The sequence below is a fragment of the Oncorhynchus gorbuscha genome, linkage group LG01, assembly GCF_021184085.1.
Source record: "Oncorhynchus gorbuscha isolate QuinsamMale2020 ecotype Even-year linkage group LG01, OgorEven_v1.0, whole genome shotgun sequence".
Classification (NCBI taxonomy): domain Eukaryota; kingdom Metazoa; phylum Chordata; class Actinopteri; order Salmoniformes; family Salmonidae; genus Oncorhynchus; species Oncorhynchus gorbuscha.
Window position 1 is genome coordinate 82,238,908 of NC_060173.1, and position 15,558 is coordinate 82,254,465.

The window sequence follows — 15,558 nt, forward strand, 5'->3', positions numbered from 1 at the left end:
TGCTTTCCTTTCTCTGTGAGAAAGACCTGGAGGAACTCTATCCTAACCTTTGGAGAGCCCTAAGAATTGCAGTCACCCTACCAGTAACAGTAGCATCAGCAGAGAGGAGCTTTTCAAAATGAAAGTTCATCAAAAGCTACCTGAGGTCTTCGATGCCACAGGAACATTTGAGTGGTCCGGCCGTCATGAGCATACATCATGACATAGGGAAACACATGTCCTATGATGACATCATTGATGGAATGTTTTGATGGTAAGATTTTAATTCAACATTCAAATGCTTGCACACTTAGTAACATTTAAGATTCTATGGCAAAAGTGAATTTGTGTAAAGGACTGCTTAACTATGTGACATACTTTCTCAATTCCTTCCAGACAGTCCAGATTGACTGGTGCCCATGCTGATGCTGAACATGCCCAGGCTGTTGTCACACAGCTGTATAGGTTTTATTAGACTATTTTGAGACATATAGCTGCAGCCATAGCCTATAGGCTTATGTTTACATTGTATAGACACAGCTAATTGTATATTATTGTGAGGACTGGACTAAATACCAGGCAGCAGAGCCAAAGCTCAGTGTTACATTTGATTATTTTCTATATTTGATATTTTCTACAATTTCTTATTTATGTTAATATTCACTTATCTTAAGATTATATAGGAAATATTTAATTCAATAAATATGGTTTGCTTATACCTCATTCTGTTCTGTATAGGTCGACTTATTCTCAAACCGACAGATGGAGAAAAACGTTTTAAAGGAGGGAGGATTGTAATGTGAGCACTGGAGTCTCAGGTGTGACTGTATGGAAATGGCAAATGGTTTACATGGCTCACGGGTCAGGTAGGAGGGAATTTTGCTTAGGACCCCAGGGAGGTCAGGACCGCCCGTCTCTGTTGGTACCTTAGTTGTTGTGCTTACTAACATGATCATTTACTGAACAGCTAAGGTAACATATTGACATGCATATTGGTATTAAAAGACAGCAATGTCGTCAACAACAAATATGTGTTTAAAATATCCAGAAAATCATTAGTTTGATAGCTAGCTGTCCAATTAAATATGCAAAAATATGACCGCTAAAGTGAGCCAGCTAGCCAGTCAGTGGCACTGACAGGTTGGTTGAAACTGATACAGCAACAACATGTGTTTCACTCTATCCCATAAAACATGACATATCTAACCAGGCATCAATTAGCCAACACAATTTAAAGTTTATTAGGACCTTGAATCAATAAGTTAGACACTCACCGGACAACTTTGGAACTAGGTAGATTTTCAACTGATTTTTCTTCTCCCCTTGACTGGTAGTCAACTGGTCTTGGAACTTGTGTGTTCACCAGAAACAACTTCTGGTAAACTCTTTGCCACTAGCTGCAATACATATTATTGTTGCCAAAGGTTTGCTGCAAATGTACCACTTCTGGCAACATTTTGTGGCACACGATGTAGTTTGTAGAAAATTTGCCACAAACTTGCAGGAAGCTTGCAACTACACATTCATTTTTGTAAGGGCAGAGAGAGGCTAGGCAGGCCTAGAGATATATAATCACTCATGTTGTCTCATGTGCAGAGGCTGTAAGACAGATTGGTGGAACAATTAGGTGGACTGATGGAGCTACCATGGCTGCTCCTGTAGTAAGTGGACCTACTGTCAGAACTGGTGCTTCTACTCGTCCTGACATGGTTTCGAGACCTGTTCAGAAATCTTGCTCCCATAAATGTGCTGCGTCAAATGACACTTTTTATAGTAAAACACATTTACTTCATAGCTTTCATTGGAAAGGTTATCAACAGGACTCGGATTGTGGAAAGCATAAATGCCAGGTTAAAGATTTTTGTGGATATGATAAGAGAGTTATTAGGGGTAACAGATGTTACTGTCAACATGATTTTTGAAATGTTGAATAATCCTAAGGATGGAATGTCTCAACATGATAGAGGGAACATTTGAAGAGGTTTGGAGGGTTTTGGGGATGGGGGAGGGTAGTTAATAGGGATTTATTTGTTTAGTATTACAGAATAGAGTACCACAGTATGACTCAAAATACCCATAAAACCTAGCGGTCAAACAGGGAAATGGTTCCAATCGTTTTCCCAACATTCATTTTTTCCATAGGGGATTTTATAAACTCTTAAAAATAAGGTCTGTTTCATGTAGTCTTACCGTGGCATGATGTTTTGATGACCATGTAAATCTCTCTAGGACAAGGTGACTTTTTCAAAATATTTGTTCGCCTGTATTTACCCCCCCAAAATTAGACGCGAATTATCTGCTAATGTAACTATCATAAAGATCTACAAATGCCATGATGATCTGAATAAGACAGCTGAATCGACACAATACCTGTTAGCAAAGGTGTTAATTAAAGACGAAGTGCAGGAGCTTGCACGGATTTGTAGGCTTTCATGATCTATTTTGAAGGTAATTAGCATTTTTGAAACTAAGAGTAAATAGAGACCAATATATTGATACAAGTTACCATATCCGAGATAGATTTACACTCTTATTATAATGTCACGCCAGGGTAAGCCTACACGAAATACAGTCCTTTTTAAAAGTTTTTCTAAAATCAAAAATGAATGGTGGAAAAACGACTGGAACCATTTCTCTGTTTGACCGCTAGGTTTCATGGATATTATGACACAACTGTGGGGCTCTATTAGGCAAACCATGATTGAACGTACACTCCAAAACAATAGATGGCGGCATGCACGTAAATGTTTCTTTACGGACCGCCATTATACCATAGAAGAAGAAGAAGGTCGTCACTTGCATACCAGAAGTGACGTTTTTTGCGCTCCTAGCGAAACTTTGGTGCCACGCATACAGTTTGTTGACATGATGATGATGATGCTGCTGCCGAAATCTCTTGTGCTTAACTTATTTTTATGTCTACAGATTTATGATGTCATTGTTGATGTTACAGTTGCAGTTGCGTCAATCGATGATGTGAAGATAGAGGTGTTATTCACGCCAGAGGACTGCTCAAAAAAGAGCAAAAAGGGAGACCTAATGAATGCACACTACGATGGGTATCTTGCTAAAGACGGTTCTCAGTTCTACTGTAGGTAAGTGTCCCAGATTTACATATAAAATGGCATCAACAATGTAATACTTTTGTTAAAAGAAATGGATTTGCACACCATGTGAGTTTTATAATGAGGGAGCCAGGAAATGCTCGATTTTGGTCGTAAACTATTTGATAAAACAATTTGTAATACTTTTCTACTGACCAGATCCATCAATGTAAACAGACATGAGCTGGTAAATGCATAATTAATCTATCAAAAGCTTGTAGACAGATCCAGGGACAGTGTAAAGCCACATTCCTGGATTTTTAGTATAGCTGAGGGATGGCCCTGACACGTGAACCTATCAAATTAAGCAGATAAGCTCATGGCTCATTAAAAGTTAATGAATGTGCCTATTATTTCAGGACAATACCATGGTAAGACAGTGACACACTCAATACTGTGTTATGTAGACCTATGTGTACCATGAGTTGAGTGCACCTAATGCATCTATCCATTTTCCTTTTTGTGTTTCAGCCGCTCAGACAAAGCTGGACATCCTCAGTGGTTTGTGTTGGGAGTCGGACAAATCATCAAGGGCCTGGACATGGCATTGAATGACATGTGTGCTGGGGAGAAACGCAAAGTCACTGTTCCACCTGAGCTAGCCTTTGGAGAAAAAGGAAAAGGTAAGATGGGGGGTAGAATAATCATAGGTGCAATATTTGAGCCATTAATGTGATGCTTAAAGAGGCCATACAGAACTTTTGCCTCTTGAGCCGAAAGCAGTCCCGTGGCCTTCATGGACAAAAATATGGTCCAAAAATGACCTCCTTGGACAGAAAGGGGCACACCTCCCTGTATGTATATATATATATATATTACACACACACACACACACAGGTATACACACAGGTATATATATGAAACCACACAAATGCGTATATGAAACCACACAAATCCATATATACAGTGGGGAGAACAAGTATTTGATACACTGCCCATTTTGCAGGTTTTCCCTACTTACAAAGCATGTAGAGGTCTGTAATTTTTTTTATCATAGGTACACTTCAACTGTGAGAGATGAATCTAAAACAAAAATCCAGAAAATCACATTGTATGATTTTTAAGTAATTAATTTGCATTTTATTGCATGACAAGTATTTGATCACCTACCAACCAGTAAGAATTCTGGCTCCCACAGACGTGTTAGTTTTTCTTTAAGAAGCCCTCCTGTTCTCCACTCATTACCTGTATTAACTGCACCTGTTTGAACTTGTTACCTGTATAAAAGACACCTGTCCACACACTCAAATCTCTCCACAATGGCCAAGAACAGAGAGCTGTGTAAGGACATCAGGGATAAAATTGTAGACCTGCACAAGGCTGGGATGGGCTACAGGACAATAGGCAAGCAGCTTGGTGAGAAGGCTACAACTGTTGGCACAATTATTAGAAAATGGAAGCAGTTCAAGATGACGGTCAATCACCCTCGGTCTGGGGCTCCATGCAAGATCTCACCTCGTGGGGCATCAATGATCATGAGGAAGGTGAGGGATCAGCTCAGAATTACTTGGCAGGACCTGGTCAGTGACGTGAAGAGAGCTAGGACCACAGTCTCAAAGAAAACCATTAGTAACACACTACGCCGTCATGGATTAAAATCCTACAGAGCACGCAAGGTCCCCCTGCTCAAGCCAGCGCATGTCCAGGCCAGTCTGAAGTTTGCCAATGAGTACAACCCCAAGACACCATCCCAACTGTGAAGCATGGAGGTGGAAACAATTCTTTGGGGTTGCTTTTCTGCAAAGGGGACAGGACGACTGTACCGCATTGAGGGGGAGGATGGATGGGGCCATGTATCGTGAGATCTTGGCCAACAACCTCCTTCCCTCAGTAAGAGCATTGAAGATGGGTCGTGGCTGTGTCTTCCAGCATGACAACGACCCGAAACACACAGCCAGGGCAAGTAAGGAGTGGCTCTGTAAGAAGCATCTCAAGGTCCTAGAGTGGCCTAGCCAGTCTCCAGACCTGAACCCAATAGGAAATCTTTGGAGGGAGCTGAAAGTCCGCATTGCCCAGTGACAGCCCTGAAACCTGAAGGATCTGGAGAAGGTCTGTATGGAGGAGTGGGCCAAAATCCCTGCTGCAGTGTGTGCAAACCTGGTTAAGAAGTACAGGAAACGTATGATCTCTGTAATTGCAAACAATGGTTTCTGTATCAAATATTAAGTTCTGCATTTCTGATGTATCAAATACTTATGTTATGCAATAAAATGCTAATTCATTCATTAAAAATCATACAATGTGATTTTCTGGATTTTTGTTTTAGATTCCATCTCTCACAGTTGAAGTGTACCTATGATAAAAATTACAGACCTCTAAATGCTTTGTAAGTAGGAAACACTGCCGATTTTGCAGGTTATCAAATACTTGTTCTCCCCACTGTATATACATACATACATGAAACCACACAAATCCATGTGATAAGAAACGTAATAATATATCATATTAAAGCCAACATTTTACATCAACAATTCACAACTTTAATACAATTTCAAGGGACATTCATTCAATCTTCTTGAACTAACACCTATTTCTTCATTTTTGCTTATCGTGTGTTATTTCCACAGCAGTTTCTTTGAAGGATTTCCTCCGCTGACAGTGTACATCGCACTGCTTCCTCTTGGCATGTAAGCATGTTGGGCATATGGTGCATTCACAGCATACAGCTGATACTCAGACAGCAGCTTTGCATGCATGTTTCAAGTCTTGAACAGTGGTGGCTTGGGATGGGATTAGGATTACAACTGGCCCACTCTTTATTGTATAATTGTCCTTGTAGAGGGAGTAGCTACCATGAATGCATGCCGTGTGTTGAAGTATTTAGCATGTTTCTTTGTATGGCAATGGCATGAACTATTATATTAACATTTATGACTGCTGGAAAGGAGAAAGAAATGAATGAATTACTATAGCGAATAAACTAGAAATGTCAAATTGGAAATGAAGTTATTCCGTCTGAAAACATAGTCATTACAGTATTAAATGATTGCAGTTGTGTTTCTGTGTGAGTCAGTCCAAAGAGTGTTGCCATTGTGTTTGGATGTCACTATTTTGTTTTCACTTTGGGGAGAATATTGCTGTAATGTATTTAAAATGAAATCACATTTTGTTTGTCACATGCTCCGAATACAACAGATGTAGACCTTATAGTGAACTGCTTACTTACAAGCCCGAACCAACAATGCAGTAAAAATTAAGATTAAGAAATAAAACTAACAATTAGTCTGGTTTACTAGGTCCTGTCCCACCCAATGCTACATTGATCTTCGATGTGGAGCTCTACTCTGTGTCCAAAGGGCCACGCAGCCTGGAGTCCTTCAGAGATATAGACCTGGATGACGACAAGGTTCTCACTAGGGATGAGGTATGCTAGTTCACCTGTATTCACAAGTCTGAGCAAAGAAACTGAAGACGGCCTTCTGGACAATGTTAGTCTGGGGTGATCATGCATCATGTCTTCAATGAAATTGTCTATTGTTCAGAGGAGGACTAACCCATGTTTTGTTTGTTGTTTTGTAGATGACATTCTACTTCAAGGTGGAGTATGAGAGAGATGGTAGTAAACCTCGTGAAGACTCCTTCTATGAGAGAATGGTGAATGATGTGTTCCAGAAGAGTGACCACGATAGAGATGGATTGATAACGGTGAAGGAATACAATGTCTATGAACATGATGAGCTCTAGGACCCACCAATGGCTGCACTGACTTACAGTATGAGGGTACATTTGTTATTGTTTTTTACACACTACAAACATCAGTGGATATTCCACAGATGCTGATTTGGCTGCAGAGTTTGACTAATAAAACCACTAAATTGTACAATTGTCTTTTTTTTCTTTTCATTCAAGCGCTAACACACACAAGCGATCCCAGCCCCTCGCCCTTGCTTTACGACTCCGTTTTGACCACCAAGATGAGGCGTAGTCAAATTCAGCTTGGAGAAGGATCTCTCCACTGTTGCTGTGCACAATGGCAGTGTTGCAGATCTGCAGCATTTCAGAGTATTGAGACCCACTGCTGTTGTCTTTCAAAGTGTGGAGGAATTTAATGTAAACCTTTGCTCAGTACTCCTCCACTGTTGGCTCTAGTGCACCGTGTTAATACCAAACAGCACTTTTCTCTGCCTTTCTTGACCAGGGCCCGGTCTCCCGATAGTGATTGAAGTTAGGCTTATGAGTGTTTATTTTTTACATTTATTTAACCTTTTTAACTTGGCAAGTCAGTTATTAAGAACATTCTTATTTACAATGACGGCCAAAACCGGACGACGAAGGGCCAAATGTGCCCTTAGGGACTCCCAATCACGGCCGGATGTGATGCAGCCTGGATTCAAACCAGGTCCTGCAGTGATGCCTCTTGCACTGAGATGCAGTGTCGTAGGCCACTGGCCAACGATGCATCTTTCCTACAACGTTCACTTAGTCATGTCTGGATACTGATAGGATCGAAAGAAAGGCAATTCTGCTCTTGGATCAGCTTTCTCCATTCAAATCTTACCTTTAATATTAGGATTATTCCTCAATACCGACAATGGATCAGCTCCTAGAAAGATCTCACCTATGGCTGCAAATATTGAGGTGGCTAATTCTAATGCTTACTCTATAATGCACTAAATCCAAATTTGGCAAATCATAGCGCACATTAGGCTACACATTAACTATATTGAGACAAATTACAGACATTAACCTACAAGTAGCAAAATAGAACTCCATTGATTGAACATGAAATGTATTTCAATATGATTGAACTAGACCTATAGCCTGTATTTATATTTTATTGCAGTCATCCTGGTATTCATTTGAAGAATCTTCTTATACAGTGTACGAAACATAAAGCACTCCTGCTCTTTCCATGACACAAGACTGACCAGGTGAAAGCTATGGTCATTTGTTAAATACATTTCAACCAGTGTAGGTGAAGGGGAGGAGACAGGTTAAAGGATTTGGCCTTGAGACATTGTTTACAGTGCCTTGCAAAAGTATATATCCCCCTTGGTGTTTTCCCTATTTTGTTGCATTACAACAAAATACAATTTAAATTGATTTTTATTTGGATTTCATGTAATGGACAAACACAAAATAGTCCAAATTGGTGAAGTGAAAAAAAATTACTTGTTTAAAAAAAATGTACAACGGAAAGTGGTGCGTGTATATGTATTCACCCCCTTTGCTATGAAGCCCCTAAATAAGTTCTGGTGCAACCAATTACCTTCAGAAGTCACATAATTAGTTAAATAAAGTCCACCTGTGTGCAATCTAAGTGTCTCATGATCTCAGTATATATACTATACACCTGTTCTGAAAGGCCCCAGAGTCTGCAACACCACTAAGCAAGCAGCACCATTAAGACCAAGGAGCTCTCCAAACAGGTCAAGGACAAAGTTGCGGAGAAGAGCAGATCAAGGTTGGGTTATAAACAAATATCAGAAACTTTGAACATCCCACGGAGAACCATTAAATCCATTATTAAAAAACTGAAAGAATATGGCACCACAACAAACCTGCCAAGAGAGAGCCGCCCACCAAAACTCATGGACCAGGCAAGGAGGGCATTAATCAGAGAGGCGACAAAGAGACCAAAGATAACCCTGAAGCAAAGCTCCACAGCAGAGATTGGAGTATCTGTCCATAGGACCACTTTAAGCCGTACACTCCACAGAGCTGGGCTTTACGGAAGAGAGGCCAGGAAAAAAAGCCAATACTTAAAGAAAAAAAAATAAGCAAACACATTTGGTTTTCGCCAAAAGGCATGTGAGACTCCCCAAACGTATGGAAGAAAGTTCTCTGGTCAGATGTGACTAAAATGTAGCTTTTTGACCATCAAGGAAAAAAACGCTATGTCTGGCGAAAACCCAACACCTCATCACCCCGAGAGCACCATCCCCACAGTGAAGTATGGGGGTGGCAGTGTCATGCAGTGGTGATGTTTTTCCATCGGCAGGGACTGGGAAACTGGTCAGAATTGAAGGATGGCGCTATATACAGGGAAATTCTTGAGGGAAACCTGTTTCAGTCTTCCAGAGATTGAGACCGGGTCGGAGGTTCACCTTCCAGCAGGTCAATGACCCTAAGGATACTGCTAAAGCAACAGTCAACTGTTTTAAGGGGAAACATTTAAATGTCTTGGAATGGCTTTGTCAAAGCCCATACCTCAATCCAATTGAGAATATGTGGTATGACTTAAAGATTGCTGTACACCATAGGAACCCATCCAACTTGAAGGATCTGGAGCAGTTTGCCTTGAAGAATGGGCAAAAATCCCACTGGCTAGATGTGCCAAGTTTACAGAGACACACCCCAAGAGACTTGCAGCTGTAATGGCTGCAAAAGGTGTCTCCCCAAAGTATTAACTTTGGGGGGGGGGGGGGTATTTATGCACGCTCAAGTTTTTTTTGTGTATGTGTGTGTGTGTATTTGTTTGTTTCACAAAAAATATTTTGCATCTTAAAAGTGGTAGGCATGTTGTGCAAATCAAATGATACAAATCCCCCCAAAATAGGAAAAATGCCAAGGGGGGTGAATACTTTCGCAAGCCACTGTATGTGTGCCATTCAAAGGTTGAATGGGTAAGACAAAGGATTGAAGTGCCTTTGAACGGGGTATGGTAGTAGGTGCACCGGTTTGTGTCAAGAACTGCAATGTTGCTGGGTTTTTAATGTTCAACAATTTTCTGTGTGTATCAAGAATGGTCCCACCACCTAAAGGACATCCAATCAACTTGAAACAACTGTGGGGAGCATTGGAGTCAACTTGGGCCAGCCTCCCTCTGGAACCCTTTAGACACCTACAATTTGAAGCTGTTCTGAGGGCAACTCAATATATGGAAGGTGTTCCTAATGTTTGGTACATTGCTTGTTTGTATCAATTGCAAAGACATTGGCAACTTTATTTGAAGTCAACTTTTTTTCCGAGGTTATCGGCAGTCACAGAGGTGGATAAACCATGTGATTCGATGTTTAGCCAAGATCTTTTGTGTAAAGGGACACGGAAGGGCAAACAACCTCTAATGACCCACTTAGCTGTTCTACAAGTGGTCTTAGGCAGCGTTAAATTACGAGTGTTTAGAAGTGCAATGTAAATAACTATGGATTTGGGGAAACAGCTCGGAGATGTAACAATGCTCCTATGAAGGTTCTAACGATTAATTTACTAGTCTTAAAATGCTTTTGGGAAACCAGGCCCAGGAGTTACCTTGTTCTGTCTGCCATCTAGTGGCAAATTGTGTACATTACATTATTTAACATGGAGGCTACAGATTGAAGTCGGAGGTTTACATAAACTTAGGTTGGAGTCATTAAAACTCATTTTTCAACCACTCCACAAATGTCTTGTTAACAAACTATAGTTTTGGCAAGTTGGTTAGGACTTCTACTTGTGCATGACAAGTAATTTATCGAACAATTGTTTACAGACAGATTATTTCACATATAATTCACTGTATCAATTCTAGTGGGTCAGAAGTTTACATACACTAAAGTTGACTGTGCCTTTAAATAGCTTGGCTTTAGAAGCTTCTGATAGAATAATTGCCATCATTTGAGTCAATTGGAGGTGTACCTGTGGATGTATTTCAAGGCCTACCTTCAAATTCAGTGCCTCTTTGCGTGACTTAAATCAGCCAAGACCTCAGAAAAAAAATTGTAGACCTGCACAAGTCTGGTTTATCCTTGGGAGCAATTTGCAAACGCCTGAAGGTACCACGTTCATCTGTACTAACAATAGTACGCAAGTATAAACACCATGGGACCACGCAGCCGTCCTGAGCGAGATGAATGTACTTTGGTGTGAAAAGTGCATATCAATCCCAGAATAACAGCAAAATACCTTGTGGAGATGCTGGAGGAAACAGGTACAAAAGTATCTATATCCACAGTAAAACGAGTCCTATATCGACAACCTTAAAGGCCTCAGCAAAGAAGAAGCCACTGCTCCAGAACCACCATAACAAAGCCAGACTACGGTTTGCAACTGCACATGGGGACAAAGATCATACTTTTTGGAGAAATGTCCTCTGGTCTGATGAAACAAAAATATAACTGTTTGGCAATAATGACCTTCATTATGTTTGGAGGGAAAAGGGGAGGCTTGCAAGCCGAAGAACACCTTCCCAACAGTGAAGCACGGGGTGGCAGCATCATGTTGTGGGGGTGCTTTGCTGCAGGAGGGACTGGTGCACTTCACAAAATAGAGGTAGGAAAATTATGTGAAGCAACATCTCAAGACATCAGTCAGGAAATTAAAGCTTGGTCACAAATGGGTCTTCCAAATGCACAATGACACCAAGCATACCTCCAAAGTTGTGGCAAAATGGCTGAAGGACAACAAAGTCAAGGTATTGGAGTGGCCATCACAAAGCTCTGATCTCAATCCTATGGTAAATGTGTGGTGCAGAACTGAAAAAGTGTGTGTGAGCAAGGAGGCCTACAAACCTGAATCAGCTACACCAGCTCTGTCAGGAGGAATGGGCCAAAATACACCCAACTTTTTGTGGGAAGCTTGTGGAAGGCCACCCAAAACATTTTACCCAAGTCAAACTATTGAAAGGCAATGCTACCAAATACTAATTGAGTGTATGTAAACGTCTGACCCACTGAGAATGTGATGAAATAAATAAAATTGGAATTGTGAAAAACTGAGTTTAAATGTATTTGGCTAAGGTGTATGTAAACATCCGACTTCAACTGTATTTTGAGTAAGTTATACAATTTTATAATACAGAACTGCGTGTAACATACTAACAGGAAAAAGTCATATTGAATGTAATTTCTTACATTGTGTGTGTGATTAGGCTGCCCCTCCCCAAGGTTGTTTTCTCCTCTGCTCTGCGTGTGTGAGTGCTGTCTGTAGCTCCTCGGGTGTCACCAGGCCGAAGCGCACTAGAGCGTCCTCCAGCTGAGAGCGAGAGTTCCCAATAAAGGAGTGGGACAAGAATGAGGGAAGCCCTCCTTCTCCTCCCTTTAGTGTGTAGAGAGGAACTCGGACCATCCCCATCACCTGGAAGAGAGGAGGAGGGGTTGAGAAGGTAGCGGGGAGATAGGATGCGAGGAATGCCGGAAAGTCAAATGAACATATACTGTACACACAATTGCTACCTCATGGCCATGGTCTGTTGCTGTGCTAGCAGCTGCCTTTTCGACCTCCCTGATCTCTTTCTCTTCCATTCTCCGGGCATAGAAGTGAGTAATGAGGTGAGAGGAAGAGGAGGAAGGGTTGTGGCAGGAAGACACATGATCCTCCAAGGTGACTGACAGTGAGAAGCCCAGCTCCTCCCACAGTTCCCTGCTCAGGCCCTCCTCTAGGGATTCTTCTGACGGGTCAACGAGACTGAGGTCAAAGGTCAGATGTCAGAGCACATATACAGTATTCTGAATCCCAATCCATCCCTTCCACTAGTCTAGAGTAATGTTCTCTGTATGACGTCACTCACCCGCCAGGGAAACCCAACAGACCATCGAAACGCATCTGCATCTGTGGAGAGAGAGAAATGCAGTAACTAACACTAGTCTCTCATGTGCCCAGGAGATTTGGTTCTGAGTGTGGAGATCACTAACACGTGCACGCACAAACCCTGCTCTCTCACCAATACGATGTGTCTGATGGGGATTTCTTCGAACAGCTGAGCTGTGTCTGCATAGAGCAATATGTGACACGCATGTCTGCACCCCACACACGCCAACGCCTCTTCTCTAGACAGCTGTCCACTGGCCATGCTGCCGCCTGTACACACACACATAGACATTAACGCTCCCTCTGTACAGCTGTCCACTGGCCATGCTGCTGCCTATACATACACACAAGCACACTCTGTACACACCACCAAACTCTGCTACTCCAATTTATAGATCTGTTCCACCTTCATCTGTCCCTCTTTTCAAGTCTTGGAGATTCTATCATATAATTGTATTGTAAATACATACAGCTACTGTAAAAGTGTGGCTGAACGAACTGTGCAGTGTGGACCACCACAGCCAGCTGCAACTCCTTTCTGTTTACAACCAGAAGCAGGAAGCTTCTGCTTCGTTAGGAAATGGGTTAGCTGAAATCAGGATAAGGCTTATATTGCCACCTGGAGGGCTGGAGTTTAGCTCCCACTTAGAGCATTTGACCAGTGGCATCTGCTTGTACAGTAGAGCAGAGGGTTCTCAAACCTTTTGCAGTTTGGGACCCCCAGGAACCCCTTTTGTGATAGCAAATGAATCGGGCACCCCTTCATAATCAGAAAATAACTTGAGTTAAATAAAAATAGCATACAAGGAGTTTTACTATGACTTTGGCAGTGCAGGGCTAGACAAACCAAGTCTCTGGCCTGGGAAGGCCCATCCCTTGGCATCGAGAGAACAAATCTGTTTTCAAGCTCATTTCCTTCAATTCGACACATTACACAATCTACTGCAAATCTAACGGCCCCCCCCCCCCCTGGTTGAGGGGACCTCTTTCCATGTTATTAGTTTCACAGTGTTCACAAGTTGTCTGCCACAGTTCCTTGTTTGCTAACAGTCCCTCTTTTCCTATGCACATACATTCAGGAATACTCTTAGTTATTGTCTTACCGTTACTTTAAACGTATAAATCATTTAGTCATTATCTTACGTTCATAAACATATAAATCATATGGATTTCTATAACACACTGCAGCGGCTTCTTTCGGATCAGATCTTACCGCATACCCAAGTTTTACATACATTGGGAGAACCACTTCACCAAATGACAGTAAAACCGATAGGCTTCGCTCCTTTCCGTCCATAATTCAATTCAAGTGGCGTGCGTCTACCGCTCCTGGAATGTTTTCCCTAAACCACACAGCCTCTATTTCCAAAAATACACCCTAGATGACACCTTTAACCGGTCCCCTACTCTGAAAATCATAAAATCTCCTCTGTTGAGATAGGCAGTGCAATGTTGTTTTATTATTTATCGGCTCTGGTTGCGACTGAAAGGAAGGACTACCTTTACATTGCGTAATCTGTACATGCACAGATATTGAACCACTTTGAGGCTAGCCTGTGGTTGCCGGTTTTGTATGCTGATTGGCTGCATTTATTTATAGTAGGCAAACAGTTGTCATCGTCCCCTAAAGAGCGAGGTTAGGCTATACATGCTTTATGCCTATTTTCCTCTAGCTGATTTTGGTACCTTGTTTGCCACTCACATTTGATATTGAATAAATTGCATAGTTTATTGTGTCATAGTGTGCTATTTATTGGAACAGTTGCGCTGGTTGCTGTGCTTCAGGGTGCTACTCATTGAAACACAATTGTGTGTTTTTGCATGGCAAGTTTGCGATTTGCTGTTTTTAATATTTACTTTTTGAATTTTTAATATTAACTGCATGAATTTGCCCATTTGGTTTACACTGCCTGTCTGCACCTCTGGTCAGGGGAAGAACGTAGCAGTAGAACTGAGCCTCTTTTGGGACTGTTTTGCCGCTTGACTGTCTGCTATGGTTAGCGTGAGTTCTGGCCACTATAGGGCCCTAAGTGACCATGTTTGTTAGTTTTGTCTTACCCTACCAACGAGTACTGACTACTCCCTATACATTTTCTACAATAAGGATTGTGTATTTAACTGCTACCTTTTGTGCTGTATTGTGTGTTATGGGGATCCCAAAAGAACCGGCCAATTTTCCACTTTGACATTCATTGCTTCTAAGTTGGATCTCTCGCGCAACATGGGACAGCTTTTGTCAACACGGAAGCCATGCACAGGATAATCAGTTCATCCTTGTGCATGGTCAACTGGACCGTGCTCACTGACCAATTCAAACGAATCCGCATGGCGCGAGCGGACCAATTGAAGGCAATTTTGTCTGTTCATTCCTTCTCAATTGTCATTTAGATCTCTCTCGCGCTAAATTCGGCCAGCTTTTGTCCACATCAGCACCTCCTAGATCTGATGCACATATTTGACTTCATGCACCCAAGAAGAATCAACCAATCACACTACACACCGTTGGACTGGCTAAGGGAAAGCATTTGTTAGTTCCTCTATCACTCCAGTGTAAGTGACCCGCCTCAAAGCCCACTCCCCACCAGCCTGAAATCCACTTGAGGAAAACATCAAATGAAGCCTAAAACAGCAACTTCAGAAATTAAGAGTGAAAACTTGACAAAGACATGTGACCAGTGGCAAATTTAGCACGTTAATCTTGGTGGGTACCAGCAAAGCCACAACATTAAACAATACATTAATTGCACTATAACGGTGTCAAAATGCCCACAAACGTTTAGGGACAACATAAAGCTGTACCAACAGCAGAGATTTATTTTCAGCACCATGGAGTGAATCCTTACCACTGCTACACCTGGCTATCAGCGGAGCCTTGTCTGGCAGCAACACAGTTCATTCAGTCTCATTTACTGCCTTTGAGAAAAACAAAAAACTGATATGGCTGACTTGCTTAAACAAAAGTGGTTTTTACTGACAATTGAGATGTACAAACTATGTCATAAGGGGACGACGAGCAGACAAGAGGCAA

The 15,558-nt window shown here is 41.7% G+C and overlaps 2 protein-coding genes across 4 annotated transcripts; one reads left to right on the forward strand and one right to left on the reverse strand.

The window, feature by feature from the left end:
* Positions 1–2,798: 2,798 nt before the first annotated feature.
* fkbp7 (FKBP prolyl isomerase 7) lies at positions 2,799–6,903 on the forward strand. The gene is made up of 4 exons (XM_046362557.1): positions 2,799–3,074; positions 3,555–3,706; positions 6,320–6,447; positions 6,603–6,903. The coding sequence occupies exons 1-4, from the start codon at positions 2,845–2,847 to the stop codon at positions 6,765–6,767; spliced, it is 675 nt and encodes a 224-aa protein (XP_046218513.1). The 5' UTR covers positions 2,799–2,844; the 3' UTR covers positions 6,768–6,903.
* Positions 5,372–13,072, reverse strand: zgc:103759 (U8 snoRNA-decapping enzyme). Of its 3 annotated transcripts, XM_046362574.1 has the most exons (6): positions 12,898–13,072; positions 12,664–12,800; positions 12,511–12,551; positions 12,167–12,407; positions 11,855–12,077; positions 5,372–5,960 (listed from the first exon to the last, which is right to left on the reverse strand). In XM_046362574.1, the coding sequence occupies exons 2-5, from the start codon at positions 12,790–12,792 to the stop codon at positions 11,868–11,870; spliced, it is 621 nt and encodes a 206-aa protein (XP_046218530.1). In that variant the 5' UTR covers positions 12,793–12,800; positions 12,898–13,072; the 3' UTR covers positions 5,372–5,960; positions 11,855–11,867. The 3 variants fall into 3 exon arrangements, with proteins under 3 accessions (XP_046218530.1, XP_046218539.1, XP_046218522.1); XM_046362583.1 differs by lacking the exon at positions 5,372–5,960 and having other exon boundaries at positions 11,321–12,077; positions 12,176–12,407; XM_046362566.1 differs by lacking the exon at positions 5,372–5,960 and having other exon boundaries at positions 11,321–12,077.
* Positions 13,073–15,558: the final 2,486 nt, after the last annotated feature.

Coding starts and splice junctions, on each gene's coding strand:
- fkbp7 (XM_046362557.1), top strand. CDS start 2,845: ATGATGATGATGATGCTGCTGCCGAAATCTCTTGTGCTTAACTTATTT. Junction 3,707..6,319: donor CTTTGGAGAAAAAGGAAAAG/GTAAGATGGGGG, acceptor CTGGTTTACTAG/GTCCTGTCCCACCCAATGCT. Junction 6,448..6,602: donor AGGTTCTCACTAGGGATGAG/GTATGCTAGTTC, acceptor GTTGTTTTGTAG/ATGACATTCTACTTCAAGGT.
- zgc:103759 (XM_046362574.1), bottom strand. CDS start 12,792: ATGGCCAGTGGACAGCTGTCTAGAGAAGAGGCGTTGGCGTGTGTGGGG. Junction 12,408..12,510: donor CTGTTGGGTTTCCCTGGCGG/GTGAGTGACGTC, acceptor CTTTGACCTCAG/TCTCGTTGACCCGTCAGAAG. Junction 12,078..12,166: donor ATGGCCATGAGGTAGCAATT/GTGTGTACAGTA, acceptor CCTCTCTTCCAG/GTGATGGGGATGGTCCGAGT.